This window comes from Azolla caroliniana, unplaced genomic scaffold, assembly GCF_043228905.1.
Source record: "Azolla caroliniana isolate FFs.n. ecotype wild unplaced genomic scaffold, voAzoCaro1.0.p SCAF_1, whole genome shotgun sequence".
Taxonomy (NCBI): domain Eukaryota; kingdom Viridiplantae; phylum Streptophyta; class Polypodiopsida; order Salviniales; family Salviniaceae; genus Azolla; species Azolla caroliniana.
This window is the reverse complement of record NW_028230436.1, coordinates 33,734,771-33,754,747: the sequence shown is the minus strand read 5'-3', so window position 1 is coordinate 33,754,747 and position 19,977 is coordinate 33,734,771. Positions and strand designations below refer to the sequence as shown.

General features: G+C 36.8%; 2 protein-coding genes across 6 annotated transcripts; both read right to left on the bottom strand.

Annotated features, from left to right (window-relative positions):
* Positions 1-247: 247 nt before the first annotated feature.
* On the bottom strand, positions 248-7,145 carry LOC147869962 (DNA topoisomerase 1 alpha-like). 2 transcript variants are annotated; one of them, XM_087335360.1, is made up of 16 exons: positions 6,786-7,145; positions 4,752-6,007; positions 4,479-4,673; positions 4,309-4,389; positions 4,159-4,218; positions 3,856-3,950; positions 3,277-3,433; positions 3,060-3,185; positions 2,785-2,865; positions 2,616-2,706; positions 1,995-2,128; positions 1,824-1,889; positions 1,525-1,614; positions 1,290-1,393; positions 938-1,106; positions 248-808 (listed from the first exon to the last, which is right to left on the bottom strand). In XM_087335360.1, the coding sequence occupies exons 1-16, from the start codon at positions 6,796-6,798 to the stop codon at positions 740-742; spliced, it is 2,787 nt and encodes a 928-aa protein (XP_087191486.1). In that variant the 5' UTR covers positions 6,799-7,145; the 3' UTR covers positions 248-739. The 2 variants fall into 2 exon arrangements, with proteins under 2 accessions (XP_087191486.1, XP_087191494.1); XM_087335368.1 differs by having other exon boundaries at positions 6,862-7,145.
* A 5,120-nt stretch (positions 7,146-12,265) lies between these two features.
* On the bottom strand, positions 12,266-16,822 carry LOC147869961 (pentatricopeptide repeat-containing protein At3g03580-like). 4 transcript variants are annotated; one of them, XM_087335341.1, is made up of 4 exons: positions 16,514-16,822; positions 16,220-16,420; positions 15,877-15,950; positions 12,266-15,787 (listed from the first exon to the last, which is right to left on the bottom strand). In XM_087335341.1, exons 1-4 carry the CDS (start codon positions 16,730-16,732, stop codon positions 12,754-12,756), a joined length of 3,528 nt encoding a protein of 1,175 aa, XP_087191467.1. In that variant the 5' UTR covers positions 16,733-16,822; the 3' UTR covers positions 12,266-12,753. The 4 variants fall into 4 exon arrangements, with proteins under 4 accessions (XP_087191467.1, XP_087191451.1, XP_087191459.1 ...); XM_087335325.1 differs by having other exon boundaries at positions 16,220-16,822; XM_087335333.1 differs by having other exon boundaries at positions 12,266-15,784; positions 16,220-16,822.
* Between the last annotated feature and the right edge of the window lie 3,155 nt (positions 16,823-19,977).

Sequence of the window (19,977 nt, the reverse complement as noted above, 5' to 3'; positions counted from 1 at the left end):
ATATCTTGAGATACTTCCGAGGACACCATTGAACAATATCTCATCTATCATGACAAACAAAACAGGAAGATACATGCTTGGGTTCGTCCAGTACATTCCTCTCATCACTTTTTAAAATTCAAACACTCGACGGGTATTTAAGAAACAATACATGATGTTTTAGTAAATCTGAAAGGAACTACGCTTAGAAGAGAAATGTGGTTTAGGATGGAAGTTGTGTTACTGAATAATATTGAGATACTGCTACTTGTTGAGACCATCAAAAAAATAATCCATTTATAATATGACATAAGAAAATAAGGGGGGAATACAAGGAGGATAATACATTGCGATCCTTTTGGTTCTTTCAACACATTCCTCCAGTCTCTCTTTTTTTCTGCATCCATAAAACACTCAGATAAAAATCGATCTGCATTGCAGATCAAGAATGTTTGGATTTTCCGACTACTTTGTTGTTGGGCAAAAACTTTACATTTTGTATTGGTGCCCGCCCCATGAACTCCCCCAAGCTTGTTTTTAACAAACCCTCTTCTCAGATAACAATTACTCTTTGAGCTTTTTTCACTAAAAAAATTAGATGATAATGACACTAATAAAAAGCCCCATGGAAGGGTACTTTGTACTTACAGATCAATGTCGCTTTTGTCAATGTCACCAAGACTATCAATCTGTGTTAGCTTCCTTGTCAGAAGAGACTAGGGGGCAATCAACTTGTTCTCTAGCTGATTGTTCCCAAACATTAAAATCGATAATCCATGCTCACATCCATTGCCCATGCAAATTTTGCAAGAAGAGATTTGTTGAATATCTGTCAAAAAGGTAAAACCAAAAAATGAAATCTTCAATAGTTCCATCCATATATAGATTGATCAATTTTTACTATCTGATTGAACTGCATTATATAGAGAATCCAGTTAAGGATTAGTGAGGATGAGACCTTTTCAATCGGAACTTCATGCCGTTTACACCATGCAACAGTGATTCGAGGATCCATATAGTTAATCTTGGATGTACCAAGTGCAACAGTTTTGAGATCATCCTTGATCCTCATGTCCAGCTTCATTTTCTCTATCTTGTGCTCTGTTTGTGCTATCTTCTTCTGAAGCCTGTGCAACAAGTGATGAATAAGCTTACTTGACCTTCAGCCAAACACAAAGGATTAACCAAAATGGCCATTCCCTGTTATGGTGAAAGAGAGCTCTAGAGTTTTATGAAGCTATAACATAACAAGGCTCCTGATTAACAGCAACCAAAGTGATCAGCAAAACAAATACAGTTATATAACGTACGCCTCTGGATTCTGGTTACGTTTCGGTTTTCCATCGGCATCCTTGAGAGGAGGCTTGCCTTTCTTAGCTCTAGACAAGTCAGTGCGCAGCTCTTGTAACAATTCCTGGTCAAAAGAAAAATTTCGAGTAACTTTTTTAGCATCTATAATTGCAAATAAGCCAAGATTTAAAATTAATACCTCGAGCTGTCATTTTTGGCTTCTATAATTGCAAAGTGAACATTTAAAATTTGTACCTCTAGCTCTGTCATTTTGGTTTCCAGCTTTTCCATCTGTGCTCCATGTGATTTAGAAACAGATCTTTGATGGTTACACAGGATAGCTACCTGTATCATAGTTAGGAAATTAATGAAAAGTTTGTCAAAGATGAATAAATGTCATGAAAGATCAACAGAATTGAAAAGATTAAGGACTTAAACAAGTCTTCATCACTATTTGGATGTGCCTAAGTGCAATCCTCAATTTAGTTTCCAGTAGATAGAGAAAGGTGTCAACTTGGGTTCCAAAAGAGAGAAAAGTAAGAGAAGAAGAAAACCTCCTTATTAGCCCACTGATATGCTGCAAGCTTTTCTGGTACAGTTTGCCCATCCGTGTCCACAAGCTGAATGCAAAGAGGGAACATATATGTATATATATAAAGACTTAACAAAGTAAATGTAAGGGAATTGAACAATTATCCTCAAAATGAGATGTTATCCATACATACCAATGTATCCAAGGTGATTGATGCATTGTATGTACGAAAAACTTTGGCTGTAAGCTGTGGCATAATATTCTTTAGATGTGCATTTAATTTGCTTGTATCTAACTTGTCAAATAGGTCATCACCACTTTTCTTCGCTGTTTAGAAAGAAAGAAATGTTAACGTCTTTTTAAGAGGTCAAAATGGCCCTATAAGACCAAACATGAGATTACATATTAAAATGTTGTCTCGTCTTTGAGAAAAACAAATGTAACTAAGTAAATAGAAATAGAATAAGACGTGACTAAAGAATCTAATCGTCTATACAGGTAAGATTCTCAAGTTAGATATTCAAAATATCTTTAGCCTAAGTTGATACAGAATGGAGAAGTCTCTGAAGCGAGGGAAGAACCTGCAATGGCAGGAGATAATGGCCTTTACCTGTCAATGACAACATGGTCCACGAGGCCAGGCCTACGTGCACAAGAAATTACTATTGTCCGATTTATTTTAACCATTTTATAATTTCCTGGTTGGGAGCCCATTTGAAATATTCATTTTATAATCAAATTTGAAATCGATGATTTTATCCCCAGATGGAAGGAACACAGAAATAGAAGAAAGAAAAAAAGAATGCATGCTAACATTTTTTGAATTCGCCAACAGCTTTATAAACAGCTTCTTCAACTTCAACAACATTGAAATATCTGATCGAGTCCTTTCCCAGGAAATCAAACTGTAGAAAGAACAAAATCACATTCAGTGTCGAGTCAACAAATTGTAAGGAAAATGCAATCTAACTTAGGAGGTATACTTGAAGAGATTTAGGTGGAACAAGCGACACATGCTCTACTTTCAAAGAACAACAACCAACTGTATCTGCCTCATCATCATCCTGCAAAGGCAAGAAATAGCACATGTCAATAAATAAGTAAAAAGTTACGCTTCTCTTTGCGACAAAGTAAAATTGGCCTTTGAATGACATATTTTAAGCTGCAAGGTTCATATGTCTAAGAAAAAGAGAATTCCAGAAGAGTTGGACAATAATATAACAGGCACAGAACAGTGAACTTGTGAAGTTACACAAACCTTTTCATTCCCTGCTCTTAATGCAAGTCGATCAATTAGGTATGTTGCTACAGCTATCTGCTTTTTAGTCATGTCTGATGATGTGAAGTTCTTTGTGTATGTCTTTCGAATATTCTCGATGTAATTCTGAAAAAGTAGATCGAACATTTGATAGTTAACAGAAAATACGAGTTTTTTATGACATACAGAAAATGCTCTTTCTCTACAGCAGTTGTACCTTTAAGGTTCTAGCTTTCTCATATTTTTCTTTATCGCTTTGGCCCTTCAAGCTGCTGCTTGCAGCCAAGAATACATACTTGAACTCTCTTTGATTGATCGGATCAATCCAATATGCAAGCCATGTTACGGTATTATCGTGCCGGATTTCCTTCCACCTGAAATGTTTTAGCAATAAGAATCAGCCTATAATTGTCTTCCTGGAATCGAACTGTAGAATAACTATACATGCATAACGATGTTAACATGCATATGCATGCGTATACATGTTGAGCATCAGTATTTATATACCGCATAGAGAAAGGTAGATACATAGGTTGGTAGATACACAAATATGTGTGTATATGTATGTGTATGTGTGTGCCCTAGTAGATGCATGCATATATACATGTCTATATGCAAGTAAGAATGAAAAAAGCATTAGAAGACCTCACACATCTAGAAAATTTCAAAAGACTCATCTTATGTACGAGACAACTCCACATGCACTTAATGGTGTAAACAACTTGATTGCCCAATTGTAGATATGCAGATGACAATAAAAGGCATCTATGAGTAGCAATTTCTGAAAGAATTGGACCTGTGACCAGGTATTGGACATTCAGGTATTGGCACATTCTTTCCAATATTTATGACAATATCCTCAGGGAATATCCTCCGTTTCAATTTTCCCATCTGTAAATGATAAATAAATAAAATCAGAAAATCTTTTAATGAGTTCCCTTCTTAACAATGCCTCATAAATTCAGGAAAGATCTGAGTTCCTTTTTCCATAGATAGTAAGCTCCAGTTTTTCTCATGTTTTTGCCGTGCATAAAATACTTATATTACTAAATATGCAATATGACGATGTGATTATTGCATAAAGTGTATTTATTAAGACCTTTGGATGCTCTCCTCTACCACGAAACAATCCAGGTGGCTCCACACGGAAATTTCCAACCTATAATATAATATGATGACAAGACCACATTCAGTAACCTTCCTCTGCAATTGTGAGCACATAGCAATAAAGTAACATTTCTAATAGAACCTTCTCTTTTACACCGTCCACAAGTGCCCACATGTATTTTTCCTCCTGTTTCAGCTTCTCCTCTTTTAACCTTTTCTTTTCCTGTAGAATATAAACAAATTTCTCTTTCTGATCATGATAAACCATGCAAGATGTTTAAAAATGACATTATGAGAAAAAGCATGGTTAACCTCTGAGGACAACTGCTTCTTTTTCTCCTTCTCTATAAGATGCCATTCATAAATGGGCGTAAAATCACATTGTTCAAGGTTCTGTATAACATGATCAGGACCTAAAATCTTTTTCCAGTCCTCCCAGAAATTAGATAAAAATGTCTGCTTTTGAGCATAATCTGTGTCTCGCATAACAGCAAACATTGTGGCAACCTATGATATAAGATCAAGTGTTTAGTTGCCCAACAGATACAATATCAACTAATTCACCAGACAAGAATCATAGATTACCTCTTCTTGTTCAGGAGTGAGGGTGACAGGTTTCCCTTCATAAAGCATCTTAATACCATGGGGCTTGTAAGGGGGAGGGAATATAACTCCACAATGTTCAAGGTGAGTCCACTTCTGCTCCCCACCTCCAACCGGCGCATTTTTATCACTTCGACCATCTTTCTTCTTTGGTGTTAACTTCTTTTGCAGCTGATTGAATTTCGCTTTTCTAGCTTCTATAACCTTCTTTGCAGCCAAGGAAGACAAACTACCTGTGCTTGGCTTCACAATTGGTTTGACAATGGGCTTCTTGATGGTTTTTACCACAGGAATCCTTTGGGCAAGAGGGATATCATCTTCATCTTCATCTATATCCATTTTCACTGCTGTGTTTGTCGATGCGTTAGGCAGTGGTGTGGATGGTTTGGCTGCTGTTGATGCCTTGGATGGTATTGTTGATGAAGTTTTTGATACTATGTTTGATGAAGGTTTTGAATGTTCGGTCTTTGATAGTTTGGAAACAGCACCCAATGGTGATTGCAATGATGTTTTCGATGGTTTGGATATGGTACCTGATGGTGATTGTGATGATGTTTTTGATGGTTTGGACATGGCACTTGAAGGTGCTTGAGATGGTGCCTTAGACGATTGTTTCATGTTTGAATTTGATGGTGCGGAAGGTTCCATTTTAGGCACACGGGATATACATGATGGTTCTGAAAGAGACTTTGAAAGTTTGAGCTTCTTGGAGGGTGCCTCATCCTTTGGTTTGTTATCTACTGGTCTTTTTTTGGCATTACTCATATCCCCCTTCCCCACTGGTGTTTTGTTCGAGGCAGCTCCATTAGAGGATCTTTTCAAGACAAGTGGCTTATCATCATCAGAATCACCTGAATCAGCTGCATTGTCTTCACGAACTGGAGCAGGACACTTGGCAATCCTCAAAGCTAGAGGTTTCTCATCCTCTGAATCATCAGAACCTTTCACAGAACTTTGCTTGGAAACATTACCCATTCCTTTTCTGGGCACATCAACATTGGCTTTTGTGAGGACTGCACCATTTTTCGGTTGGGCATTTGCTCGGGACGCATTAGTACGAAATACAAGTGGTTTTTCATCATCTGAATCGCTATCCATGCCCATCATGGCAGTTATTACTGATGGTGTGGATGTCCTTGATGTGTTAGCATGTGGGGAGGACTTCACATTTGCTGTTAAGCTTTTGGGAGCAGGTGTTGTACTCAGCTTGGCAATAGGATGTGAACTTTGTGCTGGCCCTGATGATGTATATTTTCCTTTTATTAGCATTAACATTTGCATGCAAAGACTGATTCAGATACATAGTACACGCCATGGTTAGTATTCCACATACCTAACAATTTGAACAAGATCTAACCATATTGGTTAGATCTTGTACAAATTAGGTATGTATAATTCTAACCAAACACCAGTTAAAAAGTAGAAGCCAAAACATGATCAAAAGCTGAAATTGATACAAACCTGCACTTAGACCAGGGGTCAACCAATCATATACACATGCATAATCCATTAAGAAAATGATCCACAACACATGCATGTAATAATCCATTAAAAAAACATGATGATGGAGTTCGCATTTCGATATATGTATGTAAAGCGACCTTCTAATCCTATATAGGTATGTATATATACATAGCAGCCATTACAATAGATGAGGTTGAGTACTATGATTCAATCAAAGCAAAACGCAAGCATCATCAAACCACAAAGCACATAAATAATATATATACTAAAGACATGCATATGGGTACTTGTATAAATAGAAGTACATATATATGTATGAATTTGTGTGTATGTATGCGTACATATGTGTGTTTATCCAGACCATCAAGAAAAAGATATGTTTCAAAGAACAAATTTTGCCAAAAGAAAGCAGTTTTGCAGGAAAAAGCACTCTTCAAGCAACTGAATAGTACCAAGATAGGAGTATTCAAGAACATATACTCTACAAAATCATGGATCAAAAACCCTAATTCGACATCAGAAATCAATGTGAAAAGCAAAGACCCATCTTACTTTTATAAGACATAGAGAGATATCTGAAGCTGGACCATTAATTTGGAAGCCAAATATTGATTGTTAGCTTTTTAACCTGTAGATGGAGATTGTCGGAAAGAAGGATCCAAAGCCTCAATTACGGTTTCGATCTCTCCTCTTGCCTTTCTCTATCTGTGTCTGTCTTTCTTCGTTACTTCTTCTGTATTTCCTCTGCCTCCCCTCTATATTTCTATATGCCCCCTCTGTTGCTTTGAAAATGGCTCTCTCCTTCTGCGTATTTCTCTGTCCCTGATGAGAGGGCGATCTATGGAAGAAGGAAAACAGAGGTCTTCTTCTTGCAAGAGATATGGTGAATTTTTTGCTTTTTGGGTTCACGATTCTCTCTCTTTCTCTCTCTCTCTCTCTCTCTCTCTCTCTCTCTCTCTGTCTCTCTCAAGGCTATTCACCCCACACCAAGTAAAAGCTTTCCTTCTCCGGGGAGCATTTCCGGCTCATCTCTCTCTCTCTCTCTCTCAAGGCTATTCACACCACACCAAGTAAAAGCTTCCCGTCTCCGGAGAGCATTTCCGGCTCAATACTTTGTCTATGCTGATGCATCGATCGAAAGCCTTTCTTTCCTCGGAAATGCCTCTTTGTATTGATTATGTACACTTTGTTCAGAACTGATATCATCAAATGCCATGTAGTTTTGCTCTATACCTGAAGCTGTAGTTTAACTTGACGTCCTTTTGAATCCAACGTTTCTCACCTGATATATATGTCTTGTTGAGCATGATACGTTCGATATATGTATGAGACAAACAATACTCGACGAATAGTCTATGCCCTTTGAGATATGAGCTTTTATATCATAGGATATTCTATAATATGTCATTTTATTCAATGATAGGTTATTTCTTGAGCAAATTGAGTTGATGTATCGTCAAAAGTAACTTGGCAATGTTCTATATGCTTCCTTTAAACAATATCTCCTCGGGGAACTTATGCTCAACATTTCCATAACTGAAAATAGTATGCACCATATATATGTACTTGTGAATATTCTATGATGAGGTATGTGTTCTTTACTTTCTTTGAAGAGCTTCAATCCGAAGTTCCTGAATTTGGAAGTTGGGTTGTTTTGCAATTGTATAAATTTATTGAAAAAAAAGCTGGTGAAGTTTTGTCCTAATTTAATAAGTTACATCTAGTACGTTATTTAAGTTCATGTTTAACAATTGTTTATGCTCTTAAGTTCACTTAAGCATGAAGTGATTCTATCCTAAATTTTTTGTTCTAGTGGTGAATAAGTGGCTTCTATTCTCAATCTCATATCGATCACTTAGTTGAGGGCAATATAAATCGATAAGTTTATTCAATGTTATTTCTCTTGATGAGTTATGTTTTTTTTATAAACAAAATATACACCCTGGTATTATAAAATCATAAGCAATACAAAAGTTGATGGTTGTTTCTCTTGATGAGTTATGTTGAGCACCATACATGTTGATAGGGTTTTGATAAAAATTGATTATGTTCCATATCTTTGATTTGATTAAGTTATGTTTCTAAATTGAAGAGCTTCTATCCTAAGGTTGTTTGCTCAATAAATTATGTCAAGTACAACAGATTAATGTATAAACGTAATCCATGAAAGTTGGGTGTTTTAGTGGAGCACGACTTGGGAACTAACCAACATTGTAGAAGAGAGAAATGGTAAATGGTAAAAGGAAAAAGGCAAAGGGAAAAAGGAAAAAGGAGATAGAGAAAGGGGAATGAGAGGTGGAGAAGCGATAGAATTAGTATAAGACTACAATTGCAATATTTTAGTTTTAGAGGAAAGAATGAGTAAAAAGAAAGAAATAAGAACACTTGAGAAAAGAGGGAAGGAACAAGATGGGTATGAACGAGGAATTACATAGTGTTGGAAGACTTGTATTAATCAAATAGAACAAATGAAGAGAGGTGCTAATTTCCAAACTAGTTTCCCTTACTCAGAAGTTCATCGATGGATTGAACCTCAAAATTTTGAATTTACAAGTTCCAATAAAGGTTTTTTCCATATGTTCCTTGTTCATGATGTAAGGTAGATGGTTCCTGTAACGACAATTAATCTTTCTAGAACATATGGATTATCAAAAATCTAGAATAGAAGCTATGCAATTTATGATGCCTAGATGATACCATATTACATGAGGCGTCCTTTCTTATAAGAGATATTTACCAATAAAGACTACGAAAAGGGGTCTAATATGTGATACTCTTATTTACGAAAATGTATTATAATCTTCGTAGTTGTGTATGGACAAAAAAGGATAATCAAATTATTAGGGTTTTAAGAACAAACCATTGGTCTTGGAAGGTGAAGGGTCCTCTTGAAAAAAATTGTGTAACATAAGAAACGATTTTCTTAACGAGAGGTTCTTAATGTACTTTGGAGGACATTTGTTTTAAGACTAGAAAACTATGGTTTTTGTTATGGCAATAATTAAATAATTTGTTGAGAATCTCTTTACCAAAACATCTACAAAGGATGGACATCTTTGAGCATGCAATATCGAAAGAAAAGGTTCGTAATCTTTAATATCATTTAATGGAAACACAAAGAGGATTAAGTTCACTCCTTATGAAAGTGGATAGTTTGGCAATTAGGATGGTTTTTTAAAATAAAGGGTAAGTAAGTATTGATCAAGTTATTTTCGGAAACAATTAATACTCAAAATTTTGAAATGTAAAATTCCTCATTCTTTCATATCATCACATCCAAAAACCCCACATCTTGTTGAGAGATGCATTTGGTTATCTTGATATGATGACATAGATCGATGGAAGTGATGTTGAAGTGAAGCTTCATCACCTTGCCGAACTCCAAAGGCATCATCTATTTATTGCTTATTGTAGATGATGACATTTGCCCAGAGTTTTTGCTTTAATAAGTTATGTTGAGCAAAGAAAGTCAACTTATAGAAGTATCAAAAAATGTAGCTTTTGTCCCCAAATATATTTCTACTGATCACAATTAGTTTCCTATGGACATTAAAAAAGATATCTATCACATTACATTCATGTATAGATGCGTCAATAAATGGTACATCATAATGCTAAAAAATTGTAACTTAAAAACTTCCCTTCCCTCTACATGTTATGTTCTATGTTTAATCGACAAGCTCCATCAAGGACAAGAAGTTATTGAATATTGTATAAACTGGTTCTATGGCTGAATTTCTTGATTTCATAAAGTGCTCCTATTGTAAGTTTATGATAAATAACTTTACGTCGATCATAATTACAAATCGATATATTGACATGTTGAAAGGTTTACTTATTTTTGTTGAGGGCCCCTTATCCTAGTTCTATAATTTATGTTGATCATAATAAGTTGATGTATAATTATTAGTGAACGGTCTATAATGTCCATGTTCTTATGTACATTTACATGTATTTTCCTTCTCTAAAGACATATTGTCATGACCATAAGTGTCATGGGACCATTCTAAGCTTCCAATGATATCATGTGACGTGGGTGTCAACATTCAACACTAAGGTTGGGTGGGCAAGGGGGTGGACATATGTATCAAACCCATGTACATGGGGCTAATATGTAAAGGCACACCCCAAGGCTAGGAAGATAAACTTGAGGACACAAGATCTCTCTTTTCTTACTTCATTATATTCTTCTTATTGTTCCTTCATGACACATCACTTCTATTCTTTGAGAGAGAGAGAGTGAGTGCGTGCGTGCGTGCGTGTTTGTGTTTATGACTAAACCATCATGGCAATTGGTACTAGAACAAAGTTATTAGTTGTTGCAGTCTTTGTTGTTGCCATATGTGCCTCAATATCCATCGCCTTTGTAGCCTTGGGGTTTTGTTACTATCACATTGATCACGTCTCTGTTGTCAAATTTGCCTCAATAGTATGGAGGTAAGTTTATTTGCTATTTACATTCTATTGAGATAATGGCCATGGAAAGGGTGGTTGTTGCTTAACATTCAAAAAACCGCCTTGCATCAACTTCTCAGAATTGCATGGGAAGTAAGCAAAATTACCAAATACTCATAAAAACAAGATTTTGTGTTCCAAGTGGATGCAAGATGTGAGAAAATAGTTTGGAATATGGATTCAACATACTTGTTTCATGATTTATCAATAAATTCATATATGAACGAGGCATTTTTGCAACACCAATGGATCATGACATGGGAAAAAAGTGGAGGCTCATGCTTCACACATTATACTATGTATGTTGCACCTAACCACAAGACTATATTTTTCACCAAACAGGGAAACCACATGCATTGATACATGATAGAGCCCATCCAAACCATTGCTTCCATACAAATTAATGAACCCCCACCCACCAATGCATCTTAGAGCCCATCCCGCTTGCCACCATTACTTCCATACATCAATTCACATTCGCTTTGATGTGAGATAAAAGATAGGGCCCAAGTCATGAGACTAGTTAATTATGTACATTTTGCCCGAAACAAGTTCAAGAGTTTATCACAGGTTGACACAATGCTCCTTCAATCACTTTCAACTATGCTTTCAATGCATCTTCAACCAAACTCAATTTAAACAAATTTCTCTCACTATCACAATGTGCACTCTGAATAGCAACATTGATTAGTAATTGTGTTGAACATTGAGAGTCCCTACTCATTTTCAGTTGTATTACGTGAAGTATTTATATTTTTTGTCTCATATTCCTATATATTTTCCTCAATCAATCACAATGCGTACTCTCAACTTGCCAACCATTTAGAGTAAAACTATTGAACATTAAGTGTCACGACTCAATTCCACACGTTATGTGTATAAGATTCACTTTTGGTTCCATAGGTCATATTTGATATTTGAGGACTAAGAAATCTCTACCACAAATTAAAGAAGACCAACAACCTTCCAAGTTCACACTAGGCTCGTCCAATTAGTCCTTCTAGTGTGTACATCAATTGGCGTACTAAAAACCACATTCTTTTTAGAGTTTACATTTCCAAAGGCTTACCATTGCGACAATTTATGTTTTCATACATTGTAGATACGTTATCATCAATCAAGAAGGATGTATGGAACCCTATGATCCATCATATCAAGCATGTTTAAGTTTTAGTTCCATGTTATCAATAATTGTTAGATGCGGAGCCTTTTTAGTCGATGTTGGTGTGCCTTTCCACCTATACAAATAAATAAGGTTTCATATCATTATAGAATGGTACTCTATAATGTATGGATGCATTAAAGGAAACAAAATTATTTTTCTAATATGTGTAGGAAGATCTCATGTATACCCTCAAACTAGACCCATCTCATAAAGCTATGTCAAGATATTTGAGATACTAAATGTACCAAGTTGGGACAAACTCATGCTACGTTAACTACGATTTATTAAATGCTAATTGCAATTGACATTTGAAAAGCCCACATAAGAAAAGAACACAAAGAAAAAGAAAACAGACAAATTCTTATAAAGAGGATCCAAAATTCCATGCATTCATATATATACATATATTCAAAGGAATCAAATTTGGGTTCTAGGAACATATCCTCCTCTATGGTAAATTTTTTAACATGACTTAGACTCTTATCTGTGGTTGTAACCAAAACAACTACACTATGCCCCATATTACGTATAAGAGAGTGCTTTGATTAGCATGATGATAGTAGTCCACAGTGACATCGATTTGACAGTTCATAGCCTATGCTTTCCATCTGCTTTTTGGAATGGAAAGGGTTACATGCCTGAATTTTGAAGATTGCCATGCCATGGTTCTTCAAAAGGCATTTAAATAAGGTTCACAAACCAATATTTTACCTTACCCTTCATATCTTACCTTCGTTGCACAATACGTTTGGTGGAGCTCATACATGGACGATGCTTTAAATACAAGAATGCACACGGTTTCCTGGAAGACAAACCCTAGGTCAGGGGTCCTACTCCCTTTGGTTACCTAAAATATCAACACCCTCTTTAAGAGAAGGAAAAATTGTCGAAGGCACAGACTCAATAGCTGAATTTACAAGAGCATTGCCCACCGAGGAATCGATGTACACAATACGTGTCAGTGATGATTATCTCCCTCATTTCGATCTTTGATATCAGTTTTGCTGCTGTGTGGCAATCTGCACACATTCTAAGGTTTTTTGACACTCGGATAGTAGACCCCTGCGGAGAGCTAAGAAGTCCAAATGCTATAGCTAGCTTCTCTGAATGTCCACATAAAGCTGTTACTTTGTCTTCATCAGAATCAGACCCAAATATCAAGTCAACGCATGGCTGATATCCTTCATACTTCATTTGCTTGTTCAAACTCTTAAGCTTTGCATATATGTCAGAGCTTCTTGGATGCACTTTATCTCCAACAAAAAAACTGTGGACTTCAGAATCAATTTCGATGTATGACTTAGCTGGTTTTTTCCACCCATTTACATGCTTTCTTAGCTCTTGCACTCTCTTGGCATCCTCCAACATGCCAGCTTTGGCATATATGCTAGACATCAGTACATATCCAGCAGCATTTGCCACATCCAAATTTACAATATGGTCAAAGCACCTCTTTCCAACGTCTAAAGCACTTGTGTCGACTTCACATGATTTTGATAGCAATGATGCACGTACTTTACAGGAATTCAGTAGTGATGTCCATCCTATAGTATTTCTACTACAGGGGATGGTTTCAAGTAAATCTTCAGCTTGATTTATCAATCCAGCATTGCCGAAAAGTTCAAGCATCGAGTTGTAGTGCTCGACCTTAGGCTTAATACCATAGTCATCTCTCATTGACTTAAAATGCATACAACCCACATTAACCGGAGAGTCTACATCATGGCTGCAGGCTGAAAAAAGGCTGAGAAATGCAACATCATCAGGATAGAAGCCTGCTTGTTGCATCGCTTCAAAACATTTCTTAGCTGAGGGGTAATCACCATTATGTGCATACCCTGCCAATAAAGCACTCCATGTCACCATATTTTTGTTTTGTAATTTGTTGAACAAAAGATAGGCATCCTCCACAATCCCACATTTAGCATACATATTGATGAGTGTGCTACCAGCAATAACATCTACTTCAAAACCCCGGTCAATAATATCACGATGAATCTGTTGACCTTTCCCTAAAGCTGTTATGTTGGAGCATGCCTTCAGAGAACAAACAAACGTTATAAGATTTCGATCAACATTTGCTCCTTCCATTTCTTTGAAGAGCCTTAGCGCCGCTTGAGGATCATCATGTTGAATATAGGCAGCAATCATTGCATTCCATGCCACCACGGATGAACTTTCGAGTTTATAGAAAAGTGTATAAGCATCCTCTAAGCTTCCACACTTGGAATACATTTCAATCAGTATGCTACCAAGAAAGTCATCTCTCTCCCACCCATTATTGATAATGTTTCCATGCAAACACCTTCCTTCATCCAGCTCAGCAATGCTCGAACAAGCTTTGAGAATGCACGCAAAAACAACTGGATCAAGCTTTACACCATTTTCTTGCATTTCCTTGAAAAGATGGAGGGCCTCCTCATGGCGATTGTGTTGAACATATCCCCCAATCAAGGAACTCCAACCTACAACATCCTGATTAGGATGCTGGTCAAAAATGGCATGTGCCTCTCCAAAGCTTCCAGCTTTAGCATACAAGTCAACTAGAGCATTGCTGATATAACCATCTGATTCCAGCCCTTTCTGGATTGTGTAGCTATAAATTTTCCTACCATACTCTAAAGACATATGATCACAGGCTCTTAAAACAGACACAAATGTAATAGAATCTGGTTCTAAACCTTCTTCTTGCAATAAATCAAACAGAATAAAGACTTCCTTCTCATAACCCTGTTGGCTGTACCCTGTCATCAACGCATTCCAAACTGCAATATCCTCAGATGGCATTCTTGAAAATGTCACTAGTGCATCTTCTAGCTTTCCACATTTGGCATGTAGATCAATCAGTGCACTGACAATGGGAGTCCTTGATTCAAGCCCATCCTCTATTATGTGAGCATGAACATGCTTGCCATAATCTGACACTGCAGTACTAGTGCATGCCTTTAAGATGCACACAAATATGACTAAGTCAGGTTGTATACCAGCATGTCGCATATCCTTATAGACTTGTATGGCTTCACATCCACGGTTATAGTGTGTAAATCCTGAAACAAATGCACTACATGCAACAATATCTTGTTTTTGCAACCTATTAAACATTATCCTTGTAGCATTGGCATCATGATACTGAGAATACATGTCAACAAGGGCATTACATATCCATTCATCTGACTCAAAGCCCCTTCCAATAATTTCTGCATGGATCTGTTTTGCTTTCTCGAATGATACACTTGTACAAGCTTTTAAAATAGTGACATAAGTTACACGATCTGGATCCATGCCTTCCTTTTGCATCCGCATGAAAACTACTAGTGCCTCCTCACCATAGTTTTGTTGGCAATACCCTTTAATCAATGCACTCCAAGTCACAATATTTCGTTCAGGTAGTCGTTCGAAAACCACAAGTGCATCTAAAACACATCTGCAATTTGAATACATACTGATGATTGTACTGCCCACATATACGTCAGATTCTAGCCCACTCTCAATGATACTACAATGAATTACCCTACCCTCGTCTAATCTCCCCAATGACGAGCACACCTTAAGGGCAGCAACAAATACGTGTCCATCAGCCTCCACAGATGAATCACACATTTCATAATACAGTGCAAGAGCTTCTTCATTCTCTCCCAAACCTGCATGCGCTGCAATAATTGCACTCCATGCGAACACATCTGGCTCACTTAACTTCTTAAAAACTCGCTGTGCTTCAGAGAGAAGATCAAAAGAAGAAAACATGCGAATGACACATGCTGCAAGGTAGGGAATGTTCTCTAATCCATTGATCCCTATTAAAAGCTGAAGTTCCTTTCCTTTTGCCAAGTCCCTTTGGATACATCTCTGAAGAAGGTTGACAAAAGTATTAACATCTTTTTGACAATACATGACCTCATATATATCTTGCTCTTCATGATCACCACTTTCTCTACTGAGACAAAGATAAAAAAGAGGAAAGTTTCCAGATGTGGATAATGCCTAACAAACCTTGAAAGGAAAAAAATGAACAATGTTCTCTACCTGGTATCAGCTTGAGCATTAGGAAAATCAGCTTCAATAAGGGCGTTGCCAATGTGATCTCCTAAATATGATTCCTGCAGTCAAACTCCTATTCTTAGAAACCAACAGACAATTTTTTCTTTTCGGAACCATATGCAATAAACATCTTAACAAAATAGCAATAATACAGTATAAGTCTTCTTTAATACTTAGTTTAATGTCAATCTTACTTTAAGTGATCTTGCAACCTTACATACTGTTTCCAACTGTGAGTATGACGTTTCTTTATAAAATATCTATGAAGGTGGGTTTCAAAAACATTTTTACTCCGATTAAGAAAAAATCCAGCTAAAGAGATAAAGACCTGAGATTCCCAAACACACTTTGTCGGAAAGGAATCCAATTCATCAGTGAAACTGTAGCGATCACTATGTTTGGGTAAGAGGTATGGTGAGAGAACATGTCTTTTGTCCATGGAAATACTCATGTACTCATCCTCTAATGTAAGGAAGACCTTATTCTGAGACGGTTGTGAGAAAAGCTCAGTGTTACCCTTCTTTCTACCCTGCACACCAGCAACATTTGGCCCCAGATGAGATAAGCTCGTATAATCCAATTCCTTCTCTCTCTTTTCTTCAAGCTTTCTTCTGCTCCATACTTCTCCAGAAAATGCCTTCTCAAGGAAAAGCTCACTTTGGCTCTTCTCCATCTTCATACCCTGCTCCGTCGTCGTCTTCTCTTCTAGTTGGGCGATGTCAAAGGTGAGAGCCGGAGATGTGGTCACTGCCTTCATTAGAAACAGACTACACTGTTTCTCTCCGAGCATGGAGGGCCCTCCACGATCCCTGGCTACACAGGGGAATGTCAAGGACCCCATGACCCAATCCCCCTCTTCGAAGATCTCTCCTTCTGCTTATACCTGCTCCTTCCTTGGGTTTTTGTTGTACTATCTATATCATATGTGTATGTATGTATAATGTATGTATCAGTATGTATGTATGTATGTATGTATGTATGTTATCTTCTTTGTTTTGTGAGGGCTTAGCAAGGCCTCAAGCTTCCCTACTTCTCTATGGGCGAGCGCGAACCTTACAAAGACAAGGGAGCTCTCATTTTCCATGGCCCCTTGTGAGGGTTACACCCCCGAACACCTCGGAATGACTAGTTGGTCTCGTTAGTGAATCGATAACATATGAGAAACCGATGCACACTCTTTAGTCTTATCGGCTCGTTTATGGCATTTGGATTCTTTTTGGAATTGGATCATAAGACTTTTTAACATGTTGATCTTAAATGCATAGGAGGTTTTGAGTATATGAAGCTCAAGCATCCCGTAAGACATTCGTGTTTGTACATAGACTTTAAAAGAGCACATATGTATGACACGATAGTCGAGGATGTGTTGCAAAAGGCAAAGTTTCAAAACGGTGCCAAGCCTTGGATGCAAATGGGAAGCTTTCAAAGGAAGCCATTGTCTCATGCATGACTACATGTTTTTTAGTTAAGCATACTCCTTACTATGGCACAAATCAATGTAGCTCAAGGGTTTGATAATGAATATATTGAGTTAGTAAATACATTACTGAATGAACCATAGTATATGTTATGTACACGCAAAACAAATGTGTCGTAGTGTTCATTGCAAGTTCCTCATGAAGTGGTGGAATGTTAACAAAACAACAACTAGTTGGGAGAGATGGGAAAGATTCCTCTATTTGTTTCTGAGAATGAAAATATTCCATCAATGGGGAAATAATGCGAGGACTAAGGTAGTAGTCTCACGATATTCGTATGCTAAGCATGTGCTTAGGGGTCAATATTAACTCCCATATATGAAATCTATGGAAATGCCATGGCATGGGGAAATATGTCTATCTATTTGATATTCAGAAAGCTAGAACATGGTGCGTGTGGCTTGCTTTGATATTATTTCACAAAAACTATGATACCGCCCTCTCAATGAGGTTTCTATGACCGAGATGTCCTTGTTGCATTTGGGTAGCATGTGGATTGAGGAATGATGTGGGATAGTGGATGAAAAAAGCATGGAGAGTTCCTTGTGGGGTAAAATTGTAATTGTTCTCTCTTTTATCAATTTCTCATTATGTTTATCAATCTCTAACTAGAACAACATTAGAAAATGTTGAGCCTCCATTGTCACAACCTATGTGGTTACACTAGCACCTTGCTATAAAGGACAAATTCAACAATGTCTACAAATCTTCAATGTTGATCAAATATACAAAATTAGGGTGTAAATGATAATGATGGTTTTATTGGTATTAGAGGCTAGGATTCTAGAGGATAATGTGGGTTATGGTTTATAGATCACCTAACATATGGAGCTTTCAATGTACCTTATATAGTAGAAATGAGACCGTGGACTCTGTATCTTAAGTGTGTGAGTGTGAAGTGACCACCAACACTTATGGAATGAAAGAAAAGAAAACGGTTGCAAAGGAAAAGGGGAAACCAATTCTCTTACAAAGGCAACTTCAAGGCACTCTACTTTTGTGTTTAAACTTTATAACATTTATATGAAAATGACAAGTAAATTATGCAATTGTATTCTACTTGCTAATAAAAATGAGCATCGGCTAATATCTTGAAATGTTTATAGTATAATAAGCCTAAAAGATTGGAAAACCTAAAGAAGATATGAGAGGTGACCATTACCTTTTAGAAAAAACTATTAAAAAGACCCCATTCTCTTTTCGCACTCCAATCTCGAACTCCTTCCAAAGTGTCTTCTTCTTCATACCTTCCCCCTATATCTATCCTTGATTCTTTAGAAATCCACGCGACTTAGAGAAATATAAAAAGACTCCATTGATCTTTTGTCTCCTATGGCATTATATGACAAATGGAACATGGACCCTAAGAAAAACCAAAACAATCACCTCTAACAACCGACTATAAACAAATGTGGTTCTTGCATAAAGCAAAACTTAACCTCGATATATGGGGAAATCTTGCCACTAATTAGTGAATAAGAAAACGAACCAAATGTGAATGATAACTAAGATCACTCTGGTTTTCCAAGAAGGACGATTAAATTGTAGTACTCATCCTCAAAGTAGATGATAATGTAACCATGGCTTGCCCCTTCACAAGTGAATTGTGCAAGTGAGAATTGTCATGCCACTAAAAACATTGTAGAATTAACTTATCATTTCCATGCCATTGATACCCATCCTGAAGATGTATGCAAGTCATGCTATTGTAGCCCTCACGATTAGTGAGTGCCTTTTTAACAACTCTAAGAAAACAACAAATTAACCAAGTTGATCAACACACCTAACTTTTGAAAGAGCTAACCATCAATTCTCCAAACTCATATAGAAGCAACTTCCTTCATCTCCAAGGAACCTCCTGCTTGGTTGAATATTCAATGTTGATACCAGTGCCATATGCTTATTGTGAGCAACAATATCTTCTCCATACAATATATGGTCATCCTAATAATCTAAATAGATCATTAAACGTTAAATTTTTTACCTCAACATTTGTGTCCACTTAGAATATAATTTGCTAGGCAAAAAACAATATTCTAGTGGAATAAAGGGGACTGGAATTTCGTGTAGGTACGATATTCATGCTGACCACCTATAGTTATCATAACTTACACCAATATTTCACCTCTCCTTCTCTATTATCCTTTTCTTATAATGAGGATGGCCATACCTCGAACTTGTTCTAACTACGCGTGCTTAATCATATTCCACTTTTCTAATTATGTGACATGCCACATTCTCTGTCTTAGTTGCAAATTCATCTTCTTCGACTTGTACACTACATACGGGAATCATTATGTTAGTGCTTCGTGAATACATACAAACTTTCCCTATTCTCTAATAATATTAGGCACTACTTCCATGAATTACAACTAAGATATATTGGGCTACTCTCCTTGGCATGTATAACTATGAGGCCTACTTGTCTTCTACTTTGGTTTACGGTCATAACTGTTTGGAAGTTTTCCAAATTTAAAACTACTAATCTATATGGTTGCCAACCAACAAGGCCACTACTTTGACTCTCTATGATTATTTAACTTGCTCTTAAGCTTGTTGTATTTCACCAAGAGCACTAGGTATTTATAGGAATATGATGATGGAAAAG